At 42.6% G+C, this 24,149-nt stretch overlaps 1 protein-coding gene and 1 long non-coding RNA gene across 10 annotated transcripts; one reads left to right on the top strand and one right to left on the bottom strand.

Moving 5' to 3' along the window:
- Positions 1–14,873: 14,873 nt before the first annotated feature.
- Positions 14,874–16,592, bottom strand: LOC125523512 (uncharacterized). Of its 8 annotated transcripts, none has more exons than XR_015607849.1 (4): positions 16,118–16,592; positions 15,858–15,950; positions 15,492–15,684; positions 14,874–15,416 (listed from the first exon to the last, which is right to left on the bottom strand). XR_015607849.1 is itself a non-coding variant. In XM_087527350.1 (4 exons), the coding sequence occupies exons 1-4, from the start codon at positions 16,158–16,160 to the stop codon at positions 14,979–14,981; spliced, it is 480 nt and encodes a 159-aa protein (XP_087383476.1). In that variant the 5' UTR covers positions 16,161–16,592; the 3' UTR covers positions 14,874–14,978. The 8 variants fall into 8 exon arrangements, 1 of the variants encoding a protein (XP_087383476.1); XR_015607851.1 differs by having other exon boundaries at positions 15,492–15,589; XM_087527350.1 differs by lacking the exon at positions 15,858–15,950 and having other exon boundaries at positions 14,874–15,053; positions 15,153–15,416; positions 15,492–15,589.
- Positions 16,593–18,635: 2,043 nt separating this feature from the next.
- LOC125537034 (uncharacterized) lies at positions 18,636–23,798 on the top strand. Of its 2 annotated transcripts, XR_015614961.1 has the most exons (5): positions 18,636–18,886; positions 18,962–19,062; positions 19,510–19,620; positions 20,302–20,410; positions 20,738–23,798. It is a non-coding gene; the product is annotated as an uncharacterized LOC125537034 (long non-coding RNA). The 2 variants fall into 2 exon arrangements; XR_015614960.1 differs by having other exon boundaries at positions 18,962–19,620.
- The last annotated feature ends 351 nt before the right edge of the window (positions 23,799–24,149 follow it).

The raw sequence follows: 24,149 nt of genomic DNA, 5'->3' as shown, positions 1-24,149 counted from the left end.
AGCGCCGAACCAACCAACCAGCCTCCATCTTGCCCGATCCAAACCCAACCACCATCGATCCAAAAATCCTCTCGGCCTCCATCCAGTGCCTCATCCCCCTCCTCTGCCTTGATGGAGGATGAATCAAGAGCAGCGCCGTCCGGCCCCGAGCAACACCGCGCCATGGCCCCCGCTGTCAAGTCGCCCCGACCCGCAAGGCCTCCTCCCTGTTTTCTCGTTGTTCTTCTCTACTGCTGCTACTAATCGCGTGGTCACCGTGTTTTCTCCTGCAAGGACTGCGCCACCAATTCAAGAATGTCGTCGGCCTCATCAACTCTCCTTACTGCTCGATCTGACCGCATCCAGCGTCAAGAACCAGCGTTCCCAGTCTCATCTCTGGCCTCCCTCGCTTTTCCCGCATCACTGGAGATCACGCCAAGTACAACGCCGCCTCGTCCCTGAGTTGCGGCGAGCCGCCGTTGCTGCTCGTCTTCATCGAGCCGGCCAAGTCCCAGGAACGTCATGGCCGCCCCTCTCCTCCTCACGGGTCCTGGACCCCTGCGCCCCGTCACCGGCGTCCAGCGCCGGCATGGATTCGCGCCAAGGGTTCCTCACCGCCGCTCTGTTTCTGCCGCTATCGCGCCCTGCTTCGACTGAAGCCGATGCCCTCACCTCGTCTCAATCCAGTGGATCCTAATGCCCAGCGCCGCATCGAATTTCCTGCACAGCCGACGTCCTTCGTCAGGTCCTGCCAGCGCCATGCCCCGCGACCCCTCCTGCTGCAAGTCCCGCGCCCGCCGGCCTCCATCCACCGCAAGCTCTACGTCGCCGCCCCTTTGTTTTTTGTCGAACAAAGGACCACGCCCGAGGCCTCTCGTGCCTCCTCGACGCGAGAGTGGGCCGCAAGGGCGCCAAGGCCCAGCGTGTCGCCAGCCCCACGTCGCTCTACTTCCCCTCTCCACCCACCGGGCCAAGCCCAGGGTGAGCTCTGCTGCCCCCACCTCTTGCACTGTTGGCCCAAGTGCACTGTTGGCCCATGTCATGTTTTTTTCCTCTAGATGATTTTGTCTATTATTCCAGAGAATGCCCATTTTGCAGAAAAGTCCCTTAACATCATGCATATTATAACTCACCAACCGTGCATCATATTAAAATAAATTATATATGGAAGATGCTTAGTTTTTCGTCTAGTTTCATAATGTTTAAAATGTTGTTTGTGTAATTTTGCCCATATGTCATGTTAAAATGCTTTAATTCATAACTAAATAGCCGTAGCTCCAAACCTAACAAACTTTATATGTAAATGGGGTAGAAAAATGCCTAGTTTAACTTGGTGGCATCACTTTGCATGTTTAACAACTATAAAATACGGTTTAGGGCAGAACAGTACCAAACCTAATATATGCATATGAGGATTTTCTGGAATTGTTGTTCGTTGTTTCCGGCCTCATTTAAACTTGACTAGATAGGTAATTTTACTTTGCTTCACCCTCTTCCATGTTTAACAACATTTAATATTGTTGGGTACATAAACAAGATCGAACTAAATAAGTTCACATGGTGTTTCGTCAATATGCAACGGAGTTGCACTTTGAGCTCCACTTAATTTGTAGGGTTGTTTGTGCACTTTGCCATGCCAAGCTTCATTAAACCGGACATGCATCATACTTGATTGTGCATCATGCCATGTTCATGTGTTGGTTGTTTACTATGTTGTTTGCTCCTTTCCGATGTTGCTTCTTCGGGTTGGTTCCCATAATGTCGTGTTGTGAGGATTCGTTCGACTACGTCCGTTTGCCTTCTTCATGGACTCGTTCTTCTTCCTTGCGGGATCTCAAGCAAGATGACCATACCCTCGAAATCACTTCTATCTTTGCTTGCTAGATGCTCGCTCTTTTGCTATGCCTATGCTGCGATACCTACCACTTGCTTATCATGCCTCCCATATTGCCATGAGCCTCTAACCCACCTTGTCCTAGCAAACCGTTGATTGGCTATGTTACCGCTTTGCCCAGCCCCTCTTATAGCGTTGTTAGTTGCAGGTGAAGATGGAGTTTGTTCCTTGTTGGAACATGGATATTTGTTGGGATATCACAATATCTCTTATTTAATTAATGCATATATATACTTGGTAAAGGGTGGAAGGCTCGGCCTTATGCCTGGTGTTTTGTTCCACTCTTGTCGCCCTAGTTTCCGTCATACCGGTGTTATGTTCCTTGATTTTGCGTTCCTTACATGGTCGGGTTATAATGGGAACCCCTTGACAGTTCGCTTTGAATAAAACTCCTCCAGCAAGGCCCAACCTTGGTTTCACCATTTGCACTAACAAACTACCACCTTCCCTTGGGTTCTGCAGACTCAAGGGTCATCTTTATTTAACCCCCCGGGCCAGTGCTTCTCTAAGTGTTGGTCCGAAATAGAGCCACTTGCGGCGCCACCTCAGCGAAACTTGAGGGCTGGTTTTAGCTATACGTAGTGTTCATCCGGTGTTGCCCTGAGAACGAGATATGTGCAGCTCCTATCAGGATGTCGGCGCATCGGGCGGTCTTGCTGGTCTTGTTTTACCATTGTTGAGATGTCTTGTAACCGGGATTCCGAGCTTGATCGGGTCTTCCTGGGAGAAGGAATATCCTTCGTTGACCGTGAGAGCTTGTGATGGGCTAAGTTGGGACACCCCTACAGGGATTTGATCTTTCGAAAGCCATGCCCGCGGTTATGGGCAGATGGGAATTTTTTAATGTCCGGTTGTAGAAAACCTGGAAAACTTAACTTAATTAAAATGCATCAACCACGTGTGTAGCCGTGATGGTCTCTTCTCGGCGGGGTCCGGAAAGTGAACACGGTGTTGGAGTTATGCTTGAACATAAGTAGTTTTAGGATCACTTCTTGATCACTTCTAGTTTGCGAACGTGCTTCGCCTTCTCTTCTTGCTCTCTTTTGCGTAAGTTAGCCACCATATATGCTAGTGCTTGCTGCAGCTCCACCTCACTACCTTTTCCTACCCATAAGCTTAAATAGTCTTGATCTCGCGGGTGTGAGATTGCTGAGTCCCCGTGACTCGCAGATTACTTCAAACAGTTGCAGGTGCCGATGATACCAGTGCAGATGCCGCAGCCGAGCTCAAGGAGGAGTTCGATGAAGATCGTGTTCGTTGTGTTGTTTCGTTTCTAGTTGATCAGTAGTGGAGCCCAGTCGGGGCGATCAGGGATCTGTAGCATTAGGGGTGGTCTTCTTTTATTTTGGTTCCGTAGTCGGACCTTGATTGTATCTGGATGATGTAATGCTTTATTCATGTATTGTGTGAAGTGGCGATTGTAAGCCAACTATGTACCTCTTTTCTCTTTCAGTACATGGGATGTGTAAAGATTACCCCTCTTGCGACATTGCCTACAATGCGGTTATGCCTCTAAGTCGTGCTCCGACACGTGGGAGATATAGCCGCATCGTGGGTGTTACACCATGGATCACACCATATCCAATAGAGTGCGATTTTGACGTTCGGACACACCATTACGTTGAGGTGTTCCAGGCGGCGTGAGTTGTGAAACAATTCCACATTTCCTTAAGTGTGTGCCAAATTCATGACTCAAATATTCTCCCCCACGATCTGATCGTAAGAACTTGATTTTCCTGTCACGTTGATTCTCAACCTCACTCTGAAATTCCTTAAACTTTTCAAAGGTCTCAGACTTGTGTTTCATTAAGTAGACATACTCATATCTACTTAAGTCATTAGTGAGCGTGAGAACATAACGATAACCACCGTGAGCCTCAACGCTCATTGGACCGCACACATCAGTATGTATGATTTCCAATAATTGGTTGCTCGCTCCATTGTTCCGGAGAACGGAGTCTTGGTCATTTTGCCGATGAGGCATGGTTCGCACGTGTCAAATGATTCATAATCAAGAAACTCCAAAAGTCCATTTGCATGGAGTTTCTTCATGCGTTTGACACCAATATGACCAAGGCGGCAGTGCCACAAGTATGTGGGACTATCATTATCAACCTTACATCTTGTGGCATTCACACTATGAATATGTGTAACATCACATTCGAGATTAAACAAGAATAAACCATTGACCAGCGGGGCATGACCATAAAACATATCTCTCAAATAAATGGAACAACCATTATTCTCATATTTAAATGAGTAGCCATCTCACATTAAACGAGATCCAGATACAATGTTCATGCTCAAAGCTAGTACTAAATAACAATTATTGAGGTTTAAAACTAATCCCGTAGGTAAATGTAGAGGCAGCGTGCCGACGGCGATCACATCGACCTTGGAACCATTCCCGACGCGCATCGTCACCTCGTCCTTCGCCAGTCTCCGCTTATTCCGCAGCTCCTGTTTTGAGTTACAAATATGAGCAACCGCACCGGTATCAAATACCCTGGAGCTACTACGAGCGCTGGTTAGGAACACATCAATAACATGTATATCACATATACCTTTGGTATTGCCGGCCTTCTTATCCACTAAGTACTTGGGGCAGTTCCGCTTCCAGTGACCGTTTCCCTTGCAATAAAAGCACTCAGTCTCAGGCTTGGGTCCATTCTTTGGCTTCTTCCCGGCAGCTAGCTTACCGGGCGCGGCAACTCCCTTGCCGTCCTTCTTGAAGTTCTTCTTACCCTTGCCTTTCTTGAACTTAGTGGTTTTATTCACCATCAACACTTGATGTTCCTTTTTGATCTCCACCTCCGCTGATTTTAGCATTGAATATACCTCAGGAATGGTCTTTTCCATCCCTGCATATTGAAGTTCATCACAAAGCTCTTGTAGCTAGGTGGAAGCGACTGAAGGATTCAGTCAACAACCGCATCATCCGGGAGATTAACTCCCAGCTGAGATAAGCGGTTGTGCAACCCAGACATTTTGAGTATGTGCTCGCTGACAGAACTATTCTTCTCCATCTTACAACTGTAAAACTTGTCGGAGACTTCATATCTCTCGACCCGGGCATGAGCTTGGAAAACCATTTTCAGCTCTTGGAGCATCTCATATGCTCCGTGCTGCTCAAAACGCTTTTGGAGCCCCGGTTCTAAGATGTAAAGCATGCCGCACTGAACCAGGGAGTAATCATCACTACGCGACTGCCAGGCGTTCATAACGTCTTGAGTTGCTGGGAAAGCAGGTGCATCACCTAGCGGTGCTTCAAGGACATATGCTTTCTTGGCAGCTATGAGGATAATCCTCGGGTTACGGACCCAGTCCGTGTAGTTGCTACCATCATCTTTCAGCTTGGTTTTCTCTAGGAACGCGTTGAAGTTGAGGGCAACATTAGCGTAGGCCATTTGATCTACAAGACATATTGCAAAGTTTTAGACTATGTTCATGATAATTAAGTTCATCTAATCAAATTATTTAATGAACTCCCACTCAGATAGACATCCCTCTAGTCATCTAAGTGATACATGATCCGAGTTAACTAGGCCGTGTCTGATCATCACGTGAGACGGACTAGTCATCATCGGTGAAGATCTTCATGTTGATCGTATCTTCTATACGACTCATGTTCAACCTTTCAGTCTTCCATGTTCCGAGGCCATGTTTGTACATGCTAGGCTCGTCAAGTCAACCTAAGTGTATTGCGTGTGTAAATCTGGCTTACACCCGTTGTATGCGAACGTTAGAACCTATCACACCCGATCATCACGTGGTGCTTCGGAACAACAGACCTTAGCAATGGTGCACAGTTAGGGGGGAGACAATTCTTGATATTTTAATGAGGGATCATCTTGTTTATGCTACCGTCGTTCTAAGCAAATAAGATGTAAAACCATGATAAACATCACATGCAATCAAATAGTGACATGATATGGCCAATATCATTTTGCTCCTTTTGATCTCCATCTTCGGGGCGCCATGATCATCATCGTCACCGGCATGACACCATGATCTCCATCATCGTGTCTTCATGAAGTTGTCTCGCCAAATATTACTTCTACTACTATAGCTAACGGTTAGCAATAAAGTAAAGTAATTACATGGCGTTTTCATTGTCACACGGGTCATACAATAAATTAAGACAACTCCTATGGCTCCTGCCGATTGTCATACTCATCGACATGCAAGTCGTGATTCCTATTACAAGAACATGATCAATCTCATACATCACATATATCATTCATCACATCCTTTTGGCCATATCACATCACACGGCATATGCTGCAAGAACAAGTTAGACGTCCTCTAATTGTTGTTGCAAATTTTTACGTGGCTGCTATAGGTTTCTAGCTAGAACGTTTATTACCTACGCCAAAACCACAACGTGATATGCCAATTTCTATTTACCCTTCATAAGGACCCGTTTCATCAAATCCGATCCGACTAAAGTGGGAGAGACAGACACCTGCTAGCCACCTTATGCAACTAGTGCATGTCAGTCGGTGGAACCAGTCTCACGTAAGCGTACGTGTAAGGTCGGTCCGGGCCGCTTCATCCCACGATGCCTCCGAATCAAGATAAGACTAGTAACGTCAAGTAAATTGACAAAATCAACGCCCACAACAACTTGTGTTCTACTCGTGCATAGAAACTACGCATAGACCTAGCTCATGATGCCACTCTTGGGGATCGTTGCAGAAATTAAAAAAATTCTACGCATCACCAAGATCAATCTATGGAGTTTACTAGCAACGAGAGGGGAGTGCATCTTCATACCTTTGAAGATCGTGATGCGGAAGCGTTGCAAGAACGTGGTCGGTGGAGTCATACACAAAGCGATTCAGATCGTGGTTGATTCCGATCTAAGCACCGAACAACGGTGCCTCCGCGTTCAACACACGTGCAGCCCGGTGACGTCTCCCACGCCTTGATCTAGCAAGGAGAGAGGAAGAGGTTGGGGAAGACTCCGTCCAGCAACAGCACGACGGCGTGGTGGTGGTGGAGGAGCGTAGCACTCCAGCAGGGCTACGCCAAGCACTGCTAGAGAAGAGGATGGATAGGGGTAGGGCTGCGCCAGGAGAAGGGGTGCAGTTGCCCTCCCATCCCCACTATTTATAGGGGGAAGGGGAGAGGGGGCCGGCCCCCTAGATCCATCTAGACGGGGGCGGGCAGCGGCCCCCTTAGGGTTTCCAACTAGGGGGCGCCCGCCCCGGGGGGGCAGCGCCCCCCTAGGGTTTCCAACCCTAGGCGCCTTGGGCCCTTGGGGTGGGGCGCACCAGCCCACTAAGGGGCTGGTTCCCACCCAACTACAGCCCATTAGGTCCTTCGAGGCAGGTGGACCCTCCCGGTGGACCCCCGGAACCCCTTCGGTGGTCCCGGTACAATACTGATAAACCCCGAAACCTTTCTGGTGACTGAAACTGGACTTCCCATATATAAATCTTTACCTCCGGACCATTCCGGAACTCCTCGTGATGTCCGGGATCACATCCGGGACTCCGAACAACATTCGGTAACCACGTACATCTATTCCCTATAACCCTAGCGTCATCGAACCTTAAGTGTGCAAACCCTACAGGTTCGGGAGGCATGCAGACATGACTGGGACATCTCTCCGGTCAATAGCCAACAACGGGATTTGGATACCCATGTTGGCTCCCACATGCTCCACGATGATCTCATCGTATGAACCACGATGTCAATGATTCAATCAATCCCGTATACGATTCCCTTTGTCTACCGGTATAGCACTTGCCCGAGATTCGATCGTCGGTATACCGATACCTTGTTCAATCTCGTTACGGCAAATCTCTTTACTCGTTCCGTAACACATCATCTCGTGATCAACTCCTTGTTCACACTGAGCTCATAATGATGATGTCCTACCAAGTGGGCCTAGAGATACCTCTCCGTCATACGGAGTGACAAATCCCAATCTCGATTCGTGCCAACCCAACAGATACTTTCGGGGATACCCGCAGTGTACCTTTATAGCCACCCAGTTACCTTGTGACATTTGGCACACCCAAAGTACTCCTACGGTATCCGGGAGTTGCACAATCTCATGGTCTAAGGAAAAAGATACTTAACATTAAAAAAGCTTTAGCAGACGAACTACATGATCTTGTGCTATGCTTAGGATTGGGTCTTGTCCATCACATCATTCTCCTAGTGATGTGATCCGTTATCAATGACATCAAATGTCCATGGTTAGGAAACCGTAATCATCTATTGATCAACGAGCTAGTCAACTAGAGGCTCACTAGGGACATGTTGTGGTCTATGTATTCACACATGTATTAGAATTTCCGGATAACACAATTATAGCATGAACAATAGACAATTATCATGAACAAGGAAATATAATAATAACCATTTTATTATTGCCTCTAGGGCATATATCCAACATGTTTCACCCTAAAAGCGGCCCAAACTTGGACCGGGGAGGGGTCGAAAGCGGACAGAAAACGGACAAAAGTACGTTTGCGCCCGCGCGCTGGGTTGTTTGGTTTGTCCGTTGTACCTCAAACGGACGCACCCGAACAAGATGGGGTCACACGCTGGAGTTGGCATTAATGCATTTACTATCATCTGCGTCTGCATTTACATTTTTCTCAGCTCATTATCTCGTTTTATGCATGGGGCTCTGTCTGCACCTATGCAGACCTGGTCTTGGAAGTTGGAACATGGCCATCTCCATTACGATTCGAAATGCAAAAGCAGAATTTGTATATCTGTATGAAACAAAGCTGCAGGCCATTACACAGGTCAGAAGCTCATCAGAATCCTCCAAAGACGGCTAAGCAATTTTTCTCATCAGCCATCTGAAGGAGCTTCAGCTGGCACTTTGATTTCAAGCAGTCACAAGTTTTTTTATGTCAGTACGGCGCACCAAAACAAGCACACAACCACAGTAGTGCAAACCAACATCGACTTGTTACTAAGCCTCAAGCATTTGTCGCAAACTTTTTTTTTCTGAAAAAGGAGGTTAAAAGCCCGACTTCTGCATTAATGGATGCATACAACCATCTTTATTAATTATTTAACAAAGATCTGTCAAGAACATATGTCGAGCAACCCGAAGTCACCGCTCAAACTTACTAACTTGATAATGTGGAGTGCTCTCACTCTCCATATCTAAAACCGGTTTGTTGCCGATCCATCCGCATGACATATCGCAACCTATAACTGGCACAGCAAACCTAAAGCGTACACCACATGCATATGTTTTAGAAGCCACCAAGGTAATCAAACCGCTGACCCATCTTCAGGAAAGAGATTCGCATCATCCTTGTCCAACTGGCCATCCACCGACGCCACAACGGCGCCTAACGGCACCACCTAAATGCACGCAAATTGCTGAGCATGTCGTGGTCGCTGTCGGTACATCACAACATCATGCCGCCAGGTACCACTAGCTGACATAGCTTGAAGTCTCTGGAAGATCTATCGTGTGTAGCATCTGCCAAACAGGCATGAAACAACGTAGCACCTGTCGGCCAGACATGACTTGCCATCTCCACCAAACCTCCATGCAAGACAAAGCCGCTCCACCTCCTGCTGCTGTCTTCCAGCACTGCTCCACAAACGTTGCTCTCAAGAGAGAAACGACACCGCAATGACGCCGTCGTCCGATCTAGAAGACCAAATCCTAGAGTTTTCCTCGCAGCAGCACGAGTGCTCGACAGTAGTTACATGACGATGCCTTCACCAAGGTAACGCCGCAGAACACCGCCATGGTCTATTGTGGGCTCAGCTTTCACCGACAACTATGTCTCCCCAACTCGCAGCCGGGACTAGATGACGGATCTCGATATCCGACCACTCAGCCTCAGCATGACCACCTCCGACGGAGGAGATAACCACCAACGCCAAGCCAAGAGTCGTCGCCCCGTAATGCAGATCAAGACCAGGAGCGCCACCGTGATCCAAAGCCGAACCGGAGGTTGAGCGGCTGCAACATGGCCACCGCTGCCACATGACGCTGCGGCTAAAGACCCGCCACCACACTCCAACCGTCGTTATCCGCCATCACCGCCGAGGAGATCAAGATCGGAACTGCACAACGATCTTTAGCAGCTGACATGCTAGAAGGCCATCACCACCGAGCCGCTCGGGCTTTACCCTGGCGTTGTCGCCGGCGGCGGCGGATAGGAGACTGTTGGCGGGGAAGGGAAGGGGCGAAAACGGGAGGCTGGGGACACCCTGGTGCGGCGCTGTGGCGCCGCATGGGAGCAGGGGTAGGGTCGGGTGAATTGGCGGCAGAGAAAGGATCCGGCAGCGTGCGCTAGATCAAGTCGCGTGCAGGGTCGCGAAAGGCGCAAAGGCTAGGCCGTCCATTCATGGTAGATAATTTGGTGCGCGAGGTCTGCTTCAATTTTCAAATCATTTGGACATTTGAATAGCTCTCGGTAAAAAAGATAAATTTAGGGTATGTAAAAATATTTACTGTTCATGTACTATTCTAATCCAATTTATTTTTTTGCTGAGAGCTATTCAGATGTCTAAATGATTAAAAATTAAAATGGACACCACGCAATAAATTATCAAGCATGTAAAAATATTTTAGAATATTTTGATTTTTTAAACTTTTTTAACTATATGCAGATGAGTCTGAGCACCGAATCACTGCACTTCTATAGAGTACAAGTTTCACTTAACAATAGTAGTGATGATCTAAACACTCTTATATTTCTTTACGGAGAATCTAAACATTCTTATATTTTCTTACAGAGTATGTTGGCTTTTGATCGCTAGACTAAATTGCCCAGGACAAATACACGTACGTACGTGCAAACCTAGCCAACCAACCAGGCAAGCAGCTTGATCAATTCTTTAGCCGCAGCACATGCACGTATACGTGGATAGCTAACTTCGGCAGTCTCGGCGGAACAGATACGAGGCACCAAATCGATGGATTGCTACAGGCTCGTATGGAGCCTGATATCTTTATCTTTATATATATATACATAAACACTATTTTGATCATGGGATCAGAATAATATTCTGATCACAACATGAACTTCCCGAGTAACGCGCCTGACCTTCCCCGAGTACTAGGTTGAACTTCAGCTAAAAGGTGTCCAAATGGGACTTGCGATATACCGTTGGATAGCTATGGACATCAGTATCATGACCCAAGTTAAATTTTTGGCAAAATGTAAGCGGTTTAAGAGCAGTTTTGAAAACCGTTATTTCTTCACATAAAAAACGTGAATCGTATTTTTAAACCGTTTATCGGAATGAGGCAAATAATATGGCGTTGGAAAGCTGCTGCAAAACCGCTCCTTCCACATGTTGAAAGTTTTCTCTAATTCCCTACGGTTAAAGAGTAATTCGAAAAATCATAAAATTTCGCAAATTGAACACCCGAGTTCGTATTTTCGACATCATTTCTAAATGGCTAATCCAATTGAGGCAAATAATATGGCGTTGGAAAGCTTATGAAAATGCGCTACTTTTTTATGTTAAATTTTTTTTCTAATTTTGAATGGTTTAAAAGTAATTTAGAAAACGGTACAAGTTCCACCGAGTTCGTATTTTCGAGCTAATTTTTTAACCGTACGTCCAAATGTAGCAAATGATATGGCGTTGGAAAGCTTGAAGAAATGCGAAACTTTTTTGTATATATTTTTTCTCCTAATTCATTACAGTTTTATGTCAGTTTTGAAAATGGTTAAAAACGTATTTTTGCGTAATTTCTACAAACTTTATCGGAATGATGCAAATAATATACTGCTAAAAAGCTACGGAAAATGTGAAACATTTTCATGTTGATGGTTTTCTATGATTCCTAGCCGTTTTCAAGTAATTTCAAAAACAGCGAGATCATTCGTTCTGCCTTTTTCGCGAAACAGATTGTCAAAAATGCATCACGTGAAGAATCTGAACTTCTCGGCGTGCGCACCTGAACTTCACTCTGTTTTTCACGTGATTTTTTTGCTCGTAGGTCTCCATCCACTGCTCGTAACTCTCCATCCACTTATCGAAATTGAGCAAGTGATATACCGGTGGAAAGCTGCTGTAAGCACTTAACTTTCCCGTGTTGATCATTTTTTCATATTCGCGATGATTTTAAAAGTTTTTCATCTGAAATTCATTCAGTGTAGTAGGTGAGCTTCCTGCTGTTTTCAGGTTGAACTTCTGTGACGTATTTTTGTTCCTAATTTTCTCATCCATTTTCGTCAGTGTTACACAAATGATACTCTTTTTGTACAAACCTCTCTCACAATATTTTTTTAACTTTCTCCGACCGAGGACTTGAACTTACACAAATAATATTCCTACCATTTTAAGGTAAATTAGAAAATGGCGAGATCATGATTTATACGTTCATCGCGAATGTAAACACACTGCATGAAGTAGTAGAATTTCTGGGGCATGTCTGTTTGAACTTCAATTTGTTTTTGACGTGTTGTTTTTTGCACTGCATGAAGTAGTTGAACTTCCGGGGCATGTTTGTTTGAACTTCACTCTGTTTCACTTTATTGTTTTTTTCTTATATGAAACACACACCATGTAGTACGTGAAATTCCGGTTGTTATCACGTTGAACTTCTATCTGCTTTGAGAGAGTTATTTTAAAACACAAAAAACAACATATATTTTTACGTATTTTGGACATATAAATACATGGTGAACCTCTCTCACAAGAATTTTTCGAACTTTTCCTCGCCGAGCACTTGAACTTCTAGCAACCATTTTTTCGTTTATGAGGTTGTTTTTAAAAGTGCAAAAAATGGCGTTGTATTTTTTATTTTTTGAACGGGTAAATCCTAGGTTTTAATAAACTCCGAACTTCTATGTTATTTCAATTTGAACTTCACCTTTTTATATTTTGATTAAATAATTGTATTTGATTTTTATACAACAAAAATCGAACATGGAAATACAAGATGAACCTCTCTCGCAAAGATTTTTTAACCTCCCCGGACAAAGCACTTGAACTTCTTTCAACAACCCTTTTAAGCTTTTATTTTTTCTATACTTTTATTGTCACCTGAAATGCATTCCTTACAGTAGTTAAACTTCTCATTGTTTTCACCTTGAACTTCTGTCACATATTTTTGTTCAACCTCTCTCACAAGAATTTTTGAACTTTCTCAGGGCAAGCACTTGAACTTCTAGTAACAAAACTTTTGGCTTTGCATTTTCATTCTTTTTTTAATACAAAATGCACATCGTGTAGTACGTGAACTTCTGGCAGTTATCAACCTCAACTTCTAAGATCATGTGTTCTACCTTCATCGGAAAAACAGAAGTCTCCGAAAATGCACTTCATGAATAGGTTAAACTTCTGGAGCAGTTCTTTTTGAACGTCACTCTGTTTTTCACGTGTTTTTTTTGCCCGTAACTCCCAAACCACTTATCGGAATTGAGAAAATGGTATACCAATGGAAAGTTGTTGAAAACACGCAACTTTTTCGTGTTGATCATTTTTTCTCATACTCACGGCGGTTCAAAATATATTTTTTTGAATGCATAAAAATGTGTTTTTAATAGTATACATAAATTTTTTAAACCATTGATTGGAATGCAGCATATAATATACCATTGGAAAGCTTATGAGTAGGAGCAACTTTTTCATCTAGACAATCGTTACAAATTCGTTGCCGTTTGAAAGCAGTATTAAAGATGGCAAAAACAACATTGTTTTTTGCTTCTTCTTAACATGTAATTGAAGGTCAGACGTCTCGCACTAGAGATCTTGAACTTCACCGAGAGGAGCACGTGAACTTCTTGTAACAAACCTTTTAATCTTTTAGTTTTTTATTTTTTTTATTCTCATCTGAAATGCATTCCGTGTAATAGTTGAACTTCCCATTGTTTTCATTTTGAACTTCTACCATGTATTTTTGTTCGTAATTTCTCACCCCTTCATCAGAGTTGCACAAATGATATACCATGCCGATTACCTCTCTCACAAGAAGTTCTTGAAGTTTCCCGTGCCGAACTTCTCTATTATTATAATTTGAACTTCTCTATTATTATAATTTCTCACCCCTTCGAACTTCTCTATTATTTTAATTTGAACTTCTAAGTTTTATTATTAGAAAAAAGTGTTTTTAAATAAGCATCAAACATCTTTTAAAAAATGAACTTCATACTTTTATTAATTTTATTTTGAACTTCAAGATTTTATTTCTTTGGTAACAAGGAAATCTAAGTTTTTAATAAATGTCGAACTACTTTATTTTTGTATTTTGTACTTCTTGGATTATTTCTTTAGCAACGGAAAAATTCTAGTTTTCTAATAAATATTGAACCGGTCTGTAATTTAAATTTGAACTTCTAGAGTTTTTTATTTACAAACAGTGAAAATCCTTTTTATAAATTATAATTAGCTCTATTTTTTGTTTGAACTTCTCACTTTTTGTTAATTAGTAACGAAAAAAATCTGAGATGTTTTAAGCGTCGAACTACTCCATTAATTTAATTTGAACTTCTCAACATTTTTATTTTCAACTTCTGTGTACTTATTTTATAAATGTGGAAAATAAACCGGTGTGTTTGTCCCGATAAGGAATTTCACGAGTTTATTTTTAAGTTGAACACTTACAATTTTATTTCTTTTTCATGCATATCTAGGTCTTTCATATAAGTTTGTGTGTGAAATTCCTTAGTTTTTTTGTTTTCAAGAGAGAGGTTCTATATTTTTTATATTGAGACAAAAGAGGTGGGATACGAGTACTAGAAAAGTTTGGATTTATTAACATATTTGAGCTTCCATATTTGAACAATTTGAAATTCTCATTATTTTTCCAACGAAAATCATTGGGTTTGTCTCTTCTTGTTTCTTTTTTGTTTTTGTTTTTATGAACACAATTTGTTTTTTGAGACACACGCCACACTCACTGCACAAAAGTTCAACATCCACGGACCTTGGTCAGCCGCATTTTTTTTGTGCTCCCCTAAGTGCACACAACAATCATCAGATACCATATACATGAACTTCAATGGTTGACAAACATGAACTTCTTACTTAGTTGTCGCCGTGAATATCAAAGACAAAAGTGTGAGCTTTTTCTTTCCTCTTTTTCCTTTTTGATCCTCCCGAACTTGCATTTTTCTATAGATATTTTTTCACTCTGTTTCTCAATGCACTGCTACAACCAGTTGGAACTTCTCAATAATACAATATAAACTAACATACTTGAACTTCTCGGACACAACATTTTGACCTTCACAAAAACAAATAAAAATCAGAAAAATTACAAAGTTGTACAAGCACAACAATAGAGCAATTTTCTCATTCACTAAATTTCATAACAAGCCATCACCTGTCCCAACACCGATCTCCATGGCAGTAACACCGTCGAATTCAGACGACGTGAAGCTCTTGTGCAACACAAAGTCAGGTTAGCAGCATGGCTGCCTTCCAAACATGTAAACCAACAACAGCAAACAATGGACCACAAATGAAAGAAGGATGATACACAGTAGGAAATCCGACACTGAATGCTCTCTAGCAAGAAGCCCGACGCTCCGGAGCAAAGAGGTGACGCCGTGCTGCACGGTGAGCACATGATCCTTGTCCCTTCTCCCTGCAAACCAAGGAACATCAATCAAATTCATAACACACCAGCAACGGAAAGACAGCCACAGAACAAATGCCTTACTGTGTCTCTTAATTCTCCAATAGAGAACGAGATCGCTGTCATCATCCATGGCGACAGCATCCGACGAGCCACCTTCTCAATAATACCAAGAATCAAGCCTGAAAGCGAACAATCCGTCGTCTACGGTAAGAGTAATGCAAAATGGAGCATGTACCAGTATTCACATACTTTTTTCTCTGCATCAATTCTGTACCTGTATGGGAAGATGAGTACTATAAGAGTAACATGTGTTTGTACGTGTATGGTAAGATGAGTACTACAGAAGTAACATCCAGAATTTCTATATAATGCACGCAGGTTCACATTCACAATAATATCTTCTTTGTAGTATGCTTTTCTGTTGATGCAATACTTCGTTTTTTTCACCTGGATTTGATTAATGCCAAGATGGTGGGTGTCGTTTCTCAATATAGTTTCTTCAGAAGTTCAGATCTTCCCAAACTGAAGAACAAAAGCATTCTGCACATACAGGGGTGTTGCTGGGGATTGAGAAGCTTGTAGACGAATGTAGAGGATGCGGGTATACAACATGGGAAGGTCGGACGGCGAAGGTCGGACGGCGGGCACTGCAAAAATCAGCCAATTCCTCTAGCGTGATCCAGCCAAGGACGGGAGCCGTGCGTTACCTGGCGCGGAGAGGGAGTCGTGCTGGACAGCGGAGGAGCCCATGGATCCGATCTCGACGGAGATCGCCACCTCTCCTGGCCAATTCGGATTCCGCCTCGTGTGTGTCTCCCCCGCACCTTCAGCTACCACGACTCCTCAGCGAGCCGCGCACGGCACCCACGCGGCACGAACGGCGGAGCGGGGGCACGCAGCGAGTCTCTGCGCCCGTGTAGCCGGCGGGGGGCACGGCACCGGCGACAAGAAGGGAGCCGCTCGCCGACGGGAGGCACGCGGGATGCGGAGTGGGGGCGGCCCCGCTCTCTGCTCGGGGGCTAGCTAGAGCAATGTGCGCGGAGGCTCTGGTTTGGGGGAGGGGAGGGGGGCGGCGGCGCCTTGGGTAGGTCGACCGACGGGAGGAGGCGTGCGGGGCGGCGAGATCCAGGGCGCTCGGTGGAGGGTATCGAGGGGGCTGCGGGTGGTGTGTGTGTGTGTGGAACAGCTCGTGGCTTCTATGTAGGGTTGGTTGTGATCCAAATAATTATTTTAATTTTGAAATTACAATAGTGTTATCCTTTCTATATATATATATATATAGGATTGTGATATTTGGCACACGTGTGCCATATAAGCAAAACTGTCACACCTTTATTTTTTTCATTTTAAAGTATCACACGATCCCCGTCCTTTGACCTCGCCTCTTCTCAAATGACCCCGGAGGCTCGTCCGAGAAACTTGTTTCTCCCGCATATCTCGCGCGCCCACCCCCGAGAAAACTGTCACTTCTTCACGTCTACCACATGATTTCTTCTCGAGACAAAGTTACCATGACATTCATATGCAAGTTATCAGGCCTGTGTTGCGTAACTTACCATACTATTTACATAGAACGTACCAGGTACTATGCTTCAACAACTACACCCCTTCAAAGTCACCACTGTATTTTATACACAAGTTAGAAGGTTTTCGACGTGTAAAATACCGTGGTACTTACACATAAGTTATCAGGGTATATGTACATCAACCTCCCCCTGGGCAAAGTTACCATGGGGGATTGTACATGAGTTACCGGGTCTGTAGTTTGTATATTATCATGTTACTTGCACCTAAAAACCTGGGTGTGTTTCGGTAGCATTTCCCATAGGTCGAAAATTACCACGATATTTTTGCGTAACTTACCATGCCTATAGCACGTGTGCCCCTCATGACACTAAACATTATGTCATTTTCTCGTGGCACGTCATGTGTTGTGTTCATCTAAGAGGCCCACGCGCGAGGCGAGTGTATGTCTTTAACAACTTATTTTTCTTTGGTAAAAAAAGTTACCATCATGTTTATATTGCAAGTTATCGGTTATGCGGTGCTTATATTATCATGTTATTTACATGAAAATTATTGGGGATGTTTTGAACAACTTTTTCCTGGAAGAAAAAGTTATCATGGTGATTCTAGGTAATTTATCAAGCCCGTAGTGCTTAAAATATCATGCTATTTACATAAAATTTATCAGGTGTATGTTTCAGCAAATTCTCCTCCACGGGTCAGAAACTTATCATGGTGTTTAGTTATCGCAGTGCATATATTTTCATACTATTTACACATAAAAATGCCAGAGGAGGGAGGTATACTATCGTGCTATTTACACAGAAGATATCGGAGTATCTTTTCAAAAAAAATCCCTACGATCAAAGTTACCGTGGTGTTTCTACCTCAGTTATCAGATGTGTGCTGCGTATATTACCATCTATTTACACATAAATTATCGAGTATCTTTTCACATTTATCTTCCCCAATGGTTAAAGTTACCACGATGTTTGTATCTAAATTATCAGGTCTATAGCGTGAATGTTATCGTGCTATTTACAGAAATTACCGAGGAGCGGGTTCAACAAATTTATTCCCAATGATCAAAGTTACCACGATGCTTGAAACAAAAAAAATTCAGTGCTAACATATTAAAGGCAAAAACATGTCAAAAACAGTATTTCTCTTAGCTTGTTCAACAATCAGTGTCATAGGTGAGGTGGTTAGTTCCCTTTGTTGATTACCTGTAGACCGGAGATCAAATTCTAGTCCAAGCATTATTTTTGCCCGAAAATTGGGAAGTCGCGTGGGGCCATAATTGACGATTACGAAAATTAGGAAGTCACGAGCGGGTGTGCCCGCGGGAAAGGAAAGAGATCGGGAGACGTGCAGGAAAGGAAAGAAATCGGGAGGGAGGTCGGGGAGGATGTGCGGGAAAGGAAGAAGATTGAGAGGCGTGCGGCAGTTTCGCAATCTGGCACACAGTTGCCATATACATATTTTGATATATATACATATATATATATATATATATCTTTCCCTACTAATAAAGCAGCGATTGCTCCTGGTCGTCCGTCGTTAGGCTTTTTGCAAAAAAGTCCCCCCGTTTCTGGGAAATCAACCCGCAGTCCGTTTTTAAGTGACTATCAGAGAAAACGTTTCGTTCTTGCAAAAGAGTCCCTGTAGTTTGTGCGATTCAACCCACCGTCCGATCAGATTTGCAAAGAAAAAAACAGACATGACCACACACACGGACTCGCCTCCTCTCCCTCTCGCCCACGAAGTCCTCGCCGCCGCCGCCACCACCCATGCTGGCCACTTCCGGCGAGCTCCGGCGACGCGCAGCACGCTCCCGAGCTCCCCACGGTCCGCGCCTCCCTCCCCTCCGGACAGATTCTCCGCTTCCGGCCTCTACCGCCCGCTCGCAACCCCACCCCCGTGGCTAGGGTTTCGGCCAAGGCTTCGCCGGCGCATCTCCGGCGGCCCAGGTTCGTCCCTCCTTCTTTCTTGGCCGGGATCTGCCACCTCTACACCTCACCTTCTCTTCCTGTCCTCTGCTGCAGATGCAGATGTAGCACCCCATGGGAGTTCCCCATCCACCACGGTGGCAGATTCTTCATGGAGATGTGATGCAAAAGAAGCACAATAGTTCAGTGATGATTAGGTTTGTTTTTTCCCAGCTGAGAATTTGAGGTTGTGTGTATACACTGTCAATAATATTTTCAGAAACAAAATAATCGTGTACATCCTTGTATGGGGAAAGGTGGGCTATATAAGCGTGGACATTAATCTTCACTTTTTGTGCTATATAAGCATGGACATTAGGTAGTCAATTTAGCCAGATATAGAATTCGTTACAGTATTACATTTACAAAAGGAATATAGAAGGTCACATATCATTTTAGTTGTAATTATTCAAATGGCTAACACAAGGTTCAGTAGGAATAACATTATGATGTTCCAAATATGCAGCGACATGACTAAAGCTCAAATTTCTAAAGTGGTTGTCGTGCTTGCCATAACAGCGTTGATGTTTTCACATTTCCTCAATTTATTGGTAAGTTTGGATGTTGTAGTATGATCCGCTTTGGCAAGTCATGTTTTCCTACAGGGTGATGATGTTTATGCATCTAGGGAACCATGGAGATTTTAACATGTGATATTTCCTCAAGCAAACTAAGTTCTTTTGCAATTTGCTGCTCAAGTTGTGGCTCTCCTGCAGGTATGTCGTTGTGGTCCTTTCCACTATATTTATTTGACGTATATGTTTCCAGACAATACTTAGGTTTTGTACTACATGGTAAATGAAATGAAATTCCTAATATGCTAGAACGTACAATGGTAATTGTTAGTTTCACTAGATGATACCTCGCACGTTATTGTGGGAATATTTTGCAACATATTTCAATGTGATTCGTTGTATGAATAATGAATATTTGAAGTAATAATATGATAGCTAAAACTGAAAATACATATAATTTATTATGTTTGATTACTATATAAATAGCATAGTAGAATGAAAATTCTCTTGGATGTTTGCATGTTGAGAGGAGTCTTTTTTCCATGCATGTATAATGATGAAGTCACATGCTTGCATGTTGGAAGACATATGATAGTGGAGGTGGGCCTTTTCTCATGCATGTTATGGGATGATGTGGCATGCTTGCATGTTAAGAGAAATAGTTAGTGGGGGCTAGCTATTTAGATATAGAAGATTAGTATTTCTTGGCAAACCATTGTTCTTTCTTGGTCTGCTGAAAATAATTGTCATCAGTTTTAGTTTACATTGTCTATAGAGAAAGTGATGTTTTTTAAGAGATAGATGAATGATTTCAAAACATGGATTAAGCCTTGTGCGAAGTTGTGTTCCCAACTTTTAATCTCTCTGCCTTCTTACTTCAAGGCAAATCTTCCCAACAAGAAGCATAACAGAGGCCTCTCTTTCAATGTCTGAAGATTGGGTATCTAATAACTGGCCATCAGAGGGAGAAATTCAGCTCCATAACCTCCATGTAAATACCATCATCTATTTTCCCTCTTGCCCACTTCTGTTACATATTTACATTTTTGTGTTGGTATGTTCTAAAGAATCTGCACCATTTTTCCCCTTGTGAGTAAATTGCCAGAAATCTAAACTCATGGGCAAATGAACTGTTTGATTCAGTGCAAACCATTGTTCTTTCTTGGTCTGCTGAAAATAATTGTCATCAGTTTTAGTTTACATTGTCTATAGAGAAAGTGATGTTTTTTAAGAGACAGATGAATGATTTCAAAACATGGATTAAGCCCTGTGCGAAGTTGTGTTCCCAACTTTTAATCTCTCTGCCTTCTTACTTCAGGGCAAATCTTCCCAACAAGAAGCATAACAGAGGCCTCTCTTTCAATGTCTGAAGATTGGGTATCTAATAACTGGCCATCAGAGGGAGAAATTCAGCTCCATAACCTCCATGTAAATACCATCATCTATTTTCCCTCTTGCCCACTTCTGTTACATATTTACATTTTTGTGTTGGCATGTTCTAAAGAAGCTGCACCTTTTTTCCCCTTGTGAGTAAATTGCCAGAAATCTAAACTCATGGGAAAATGAACTGTTTGATTCAGTGATTTGCCAGATCAACAACAGAATATTACTAAGTAGCTCATGTCATTAACTTTTTAATAATGATGCACGTGAGATATACTCCAAGGTATGCAGACAGGTATTTTTGGTAGAATATGTAGTGGTAAATCAACTCTCATGCATGCCCTTTTCTGTATCATGTGTCCTACTATCAGTTAGATAATAGTAGACATCGTCGACATTGGCACCATTGGGTTGTACGATCTGATTTCTAGATTGGCCATCATCAATGTTCGATTGAACTGTGAGAAACAACCTTGACCTCTAGGAGAGTACACTGACAATCAAATCTAGGAGGTAGTCTTGATATTCACATGCTCATTGCTTGTCATTTCTCAAATTACTAAACAATCACTTAAAAAATCTGTATGTCTTGGCTCGAAGTATGAATCTGTTGCTCGTAATTGTTTTTTAGTTCGATATGTCTTCACATTCATAAAATTCTATGAACCTACGTGTTCCCGTTGATACTTTGTAAATCTTGTACTGGCTACTACGGCTTTGTGCATTTCTCAAATACAGAGGCCCTCCAATCTTCTTAACTTATCTAATCATGACTGAAAATTGTTATTCTACATTTCAAGCATCGGGTCACTATCAGTTAGGAGTTGAAGTTCGGAGAAAGGGGCTAAAACATGATTCGCCAGCTCTGCTTTACTCGTACCATAGAGTTCATATTCTGGTAGTTTTGGTGCTTCTGAAATTGCTGATAAATTCCAAATTGCCCTTGAAGTGTTAGATAGTGGAGAGAACTGGTGTGTGGGCCAGTGTCAGCCCGTCTGTCTCAGTTGGGTGATTCTGAGACGGACCAAGATACTGGTTCTGCCACTGCTTCGGTGGACTTGCAACCTCTTGCAACAGATAACCTGATACCGGACACACCACAACATCATTACTCAGGGGTGATTGGCATGACGATCGTGCATCGAATCACCTTGGTCCTTCAGAGCGAAATACTCTAGCTTCTTGACTATGGTGGTACAGTCTGGGGAACGATTTTCTGTACAAGAGGAGGTCAAAAAAGGGCATTGCTTATTGTACATGCATTAGATTCTACAGGCAGGGGACCTTCAGCTTTGTAGTACTCCTGCTGTTTCATGAAGCTTCAGATTATATTACTACATTTTCCCTTTATTGTAAGAAAATCAAGCATACACTAATAAAATTAAGCATATAATACATAGTAATTTAATCTGAAGCTTCATCAAACACTAGCAACAATACGTAGTCTCTCCAAGGCCTATATAGGTATGTTTATCTTGCTGTTTCAGGTTAGAATAATGATTTTAAGCCATGTAGATAACCTTCAACTAGCAATGCCAATCATATAACCCTTGAGCATGTGACAGAGTTTTCACCCTCACCATGTCCAGTGACGTTGCTAGCAGGAGTAAGATGTTTGGGTTGGCGGAGTCGGCGGCCGGTAGTAAAGCAAGGGTGTTGTGTTACAAATTTTTCATCAAGAAATTCGCATAGGAATATATTTTTTCCTTCAATAATGACCCTTTATATTTTTAGTACTTTCAATATTGTTTCGCTCAAATAAAAGTATGTTTTGCTACTTACAAAATTGTATCCTTGTGAAGTAGTTGCTTTTTTACTTACATTGAGAGAAGGTTCATCTTCAGTGTATATAAATTCCATGTCCTTTGCAATATTTGGCCGCCTTGAATGATGCACATGCTGACCTTCTATCTTTGTATGTTGGGTGGAGTCAAGCCCCTACATGCAGTAGAAGAATCATATCTAAGGGTTGTGGTTCAGAGTTTTTCCATGTATGTTGGTGAAGTCATGCAAGTGAAGCACCTCATTGTCCCCTATATTTTTTTGACTTGTTAGTCTATGTATGTTGGGTGAAGTCATGCAAGTGAAGTGATATATTTTTCCGATTTGTTTGTCTATGTATGTTGAGTGAAGTCAGTGAAGAAGTTCATTTTGTTCGTCCTTTAGAAATTTATTTTGTTTTGTTTCTGATTAACAGGTAATACTGTCCAGTTTAGAGTGCCTCCTAAAAGTTTGTGTTTACTTTACCGTTTCTTCATGATGAATTTACAATACACGACGATCAAATAACTGCCCTGCAGCTACTAGAATTTTTCGAATTGCTATGATGGATTTTACTGTACTGTAGTACTCAAAGAAGTCTACTTGTTTTTGTTTTCGTAGTAAATTATAGTTAATTGATGACTAACCTGATGATGGATTTAGTGTCCTGTAGCTTCTATAATTTACAGCTCTATAATTTTTTTGATTGTTTGAATTTACAGTGACCTTCTGCTTGAATTTACACTACCCTGTTCGAAGATTTACAATCCTATAACTTCTGTAATTTACAGCAGTACCATAAAGGTTGTGATTGTTGTATTTTACAATGACCTGGTATAGATTTTACAGTATACAGTTACCTTAATTTACGGTGCTACATTTTTCTGAACTATTGGTGTTCTAGACATGTTTTGATGATGCTCTTAGGTGTTGATCTTCTTGTACTGGAAGAACTATTTGGAGGAGATTGCGAGAGTACTGACCTGCAGTTTGTCTTCTTGGTGTGACTGTAGTTTCCTGATTGTGTAGCTATTCTGTCCCCTTCTTCCTCCATCCTCTTTCTCGTTCTTATCTGATCATAAAGCACACATTGTTACTGGTTGTTTCTCCTTATTTTTACGGAAGTTCCAGTATCTTTGTTGTGATCTGGTTGTTACTGACTGGAATTATAGTAAAACAAACACTGTAAAATTCATCAAAGCTCGATACACTTTTAAAGTTACTGTTTATCATAGTGAGTTGACTGTAAATTTCAGTCGAAAAAACTGTATTTAAAGCTTCATGACGATGAAATATTTAGTATGTGATTAGTTCATAATGTGCTGATCATTGTACAACAAGTTGATGATGATTTTACGGCAGCCGAATGATGAATTATAGTATGTTTGTGTTCAGCAGTTTCCTCTACAAGTAGTTGATTAAAGGCCAATTCAATTTCAGTCAATTGTAATAGACACTCCTTTTTTTAATACCAAAGTGTTTTTTTTAGAATCACCAAAGTGTTATCTGTGTACGTGAAATGTCCATGTCAAGAGCTTTCTTTGGGCCAAGCCCAAATAATGAAAAATACAAGAATAACGACTCCC

This window comes from Triticum urartu, chromosome 1A (assembly GCF_056163025.1).
Source record: "Triticum urartu cultivar PI428250 chromosome 1A, HENAU_Tu73, whole genome shotgun sequence".
Taxonomy (NCBI): domain Eukaryota; kingdom Viridiplantae; phylum Streptophyta; class Magnoliopsida; order Poales; family Poaceae; genus Triticum; species Triticum urartu.
This window is presented reverse-complemented; position numbering and strand designations above follow the sequence as displayed.

What these genes read in the sequence shown, in the direction of transcription:
- LOC125523512 (XM_087527350.1), bottom strand. Translation starts at nt 16,160, where the DNA reads ATGGGCTCCTCCGCTGTCCAGCACGACTCCCTCTCCGCGCCAG. An exon ending in CGACTCCCTCTCCGCGCCAG is followed by an intron (nt 15,590 to 16,117) that starts GTAACGCACGGC and finishes GTTCGCTTTCAG; the next exon opens with GCTTGATTCTTGGTATTATT. An exon ending in TTGGAGAATTAAGAGACACA is followed by an intron (nt 15,417 to 15,491) that starts GTAAGGCATTTG and finishes CTTGGTTTGCAG; the next exon opens with GGAGAAGGGACAAGGATCAT.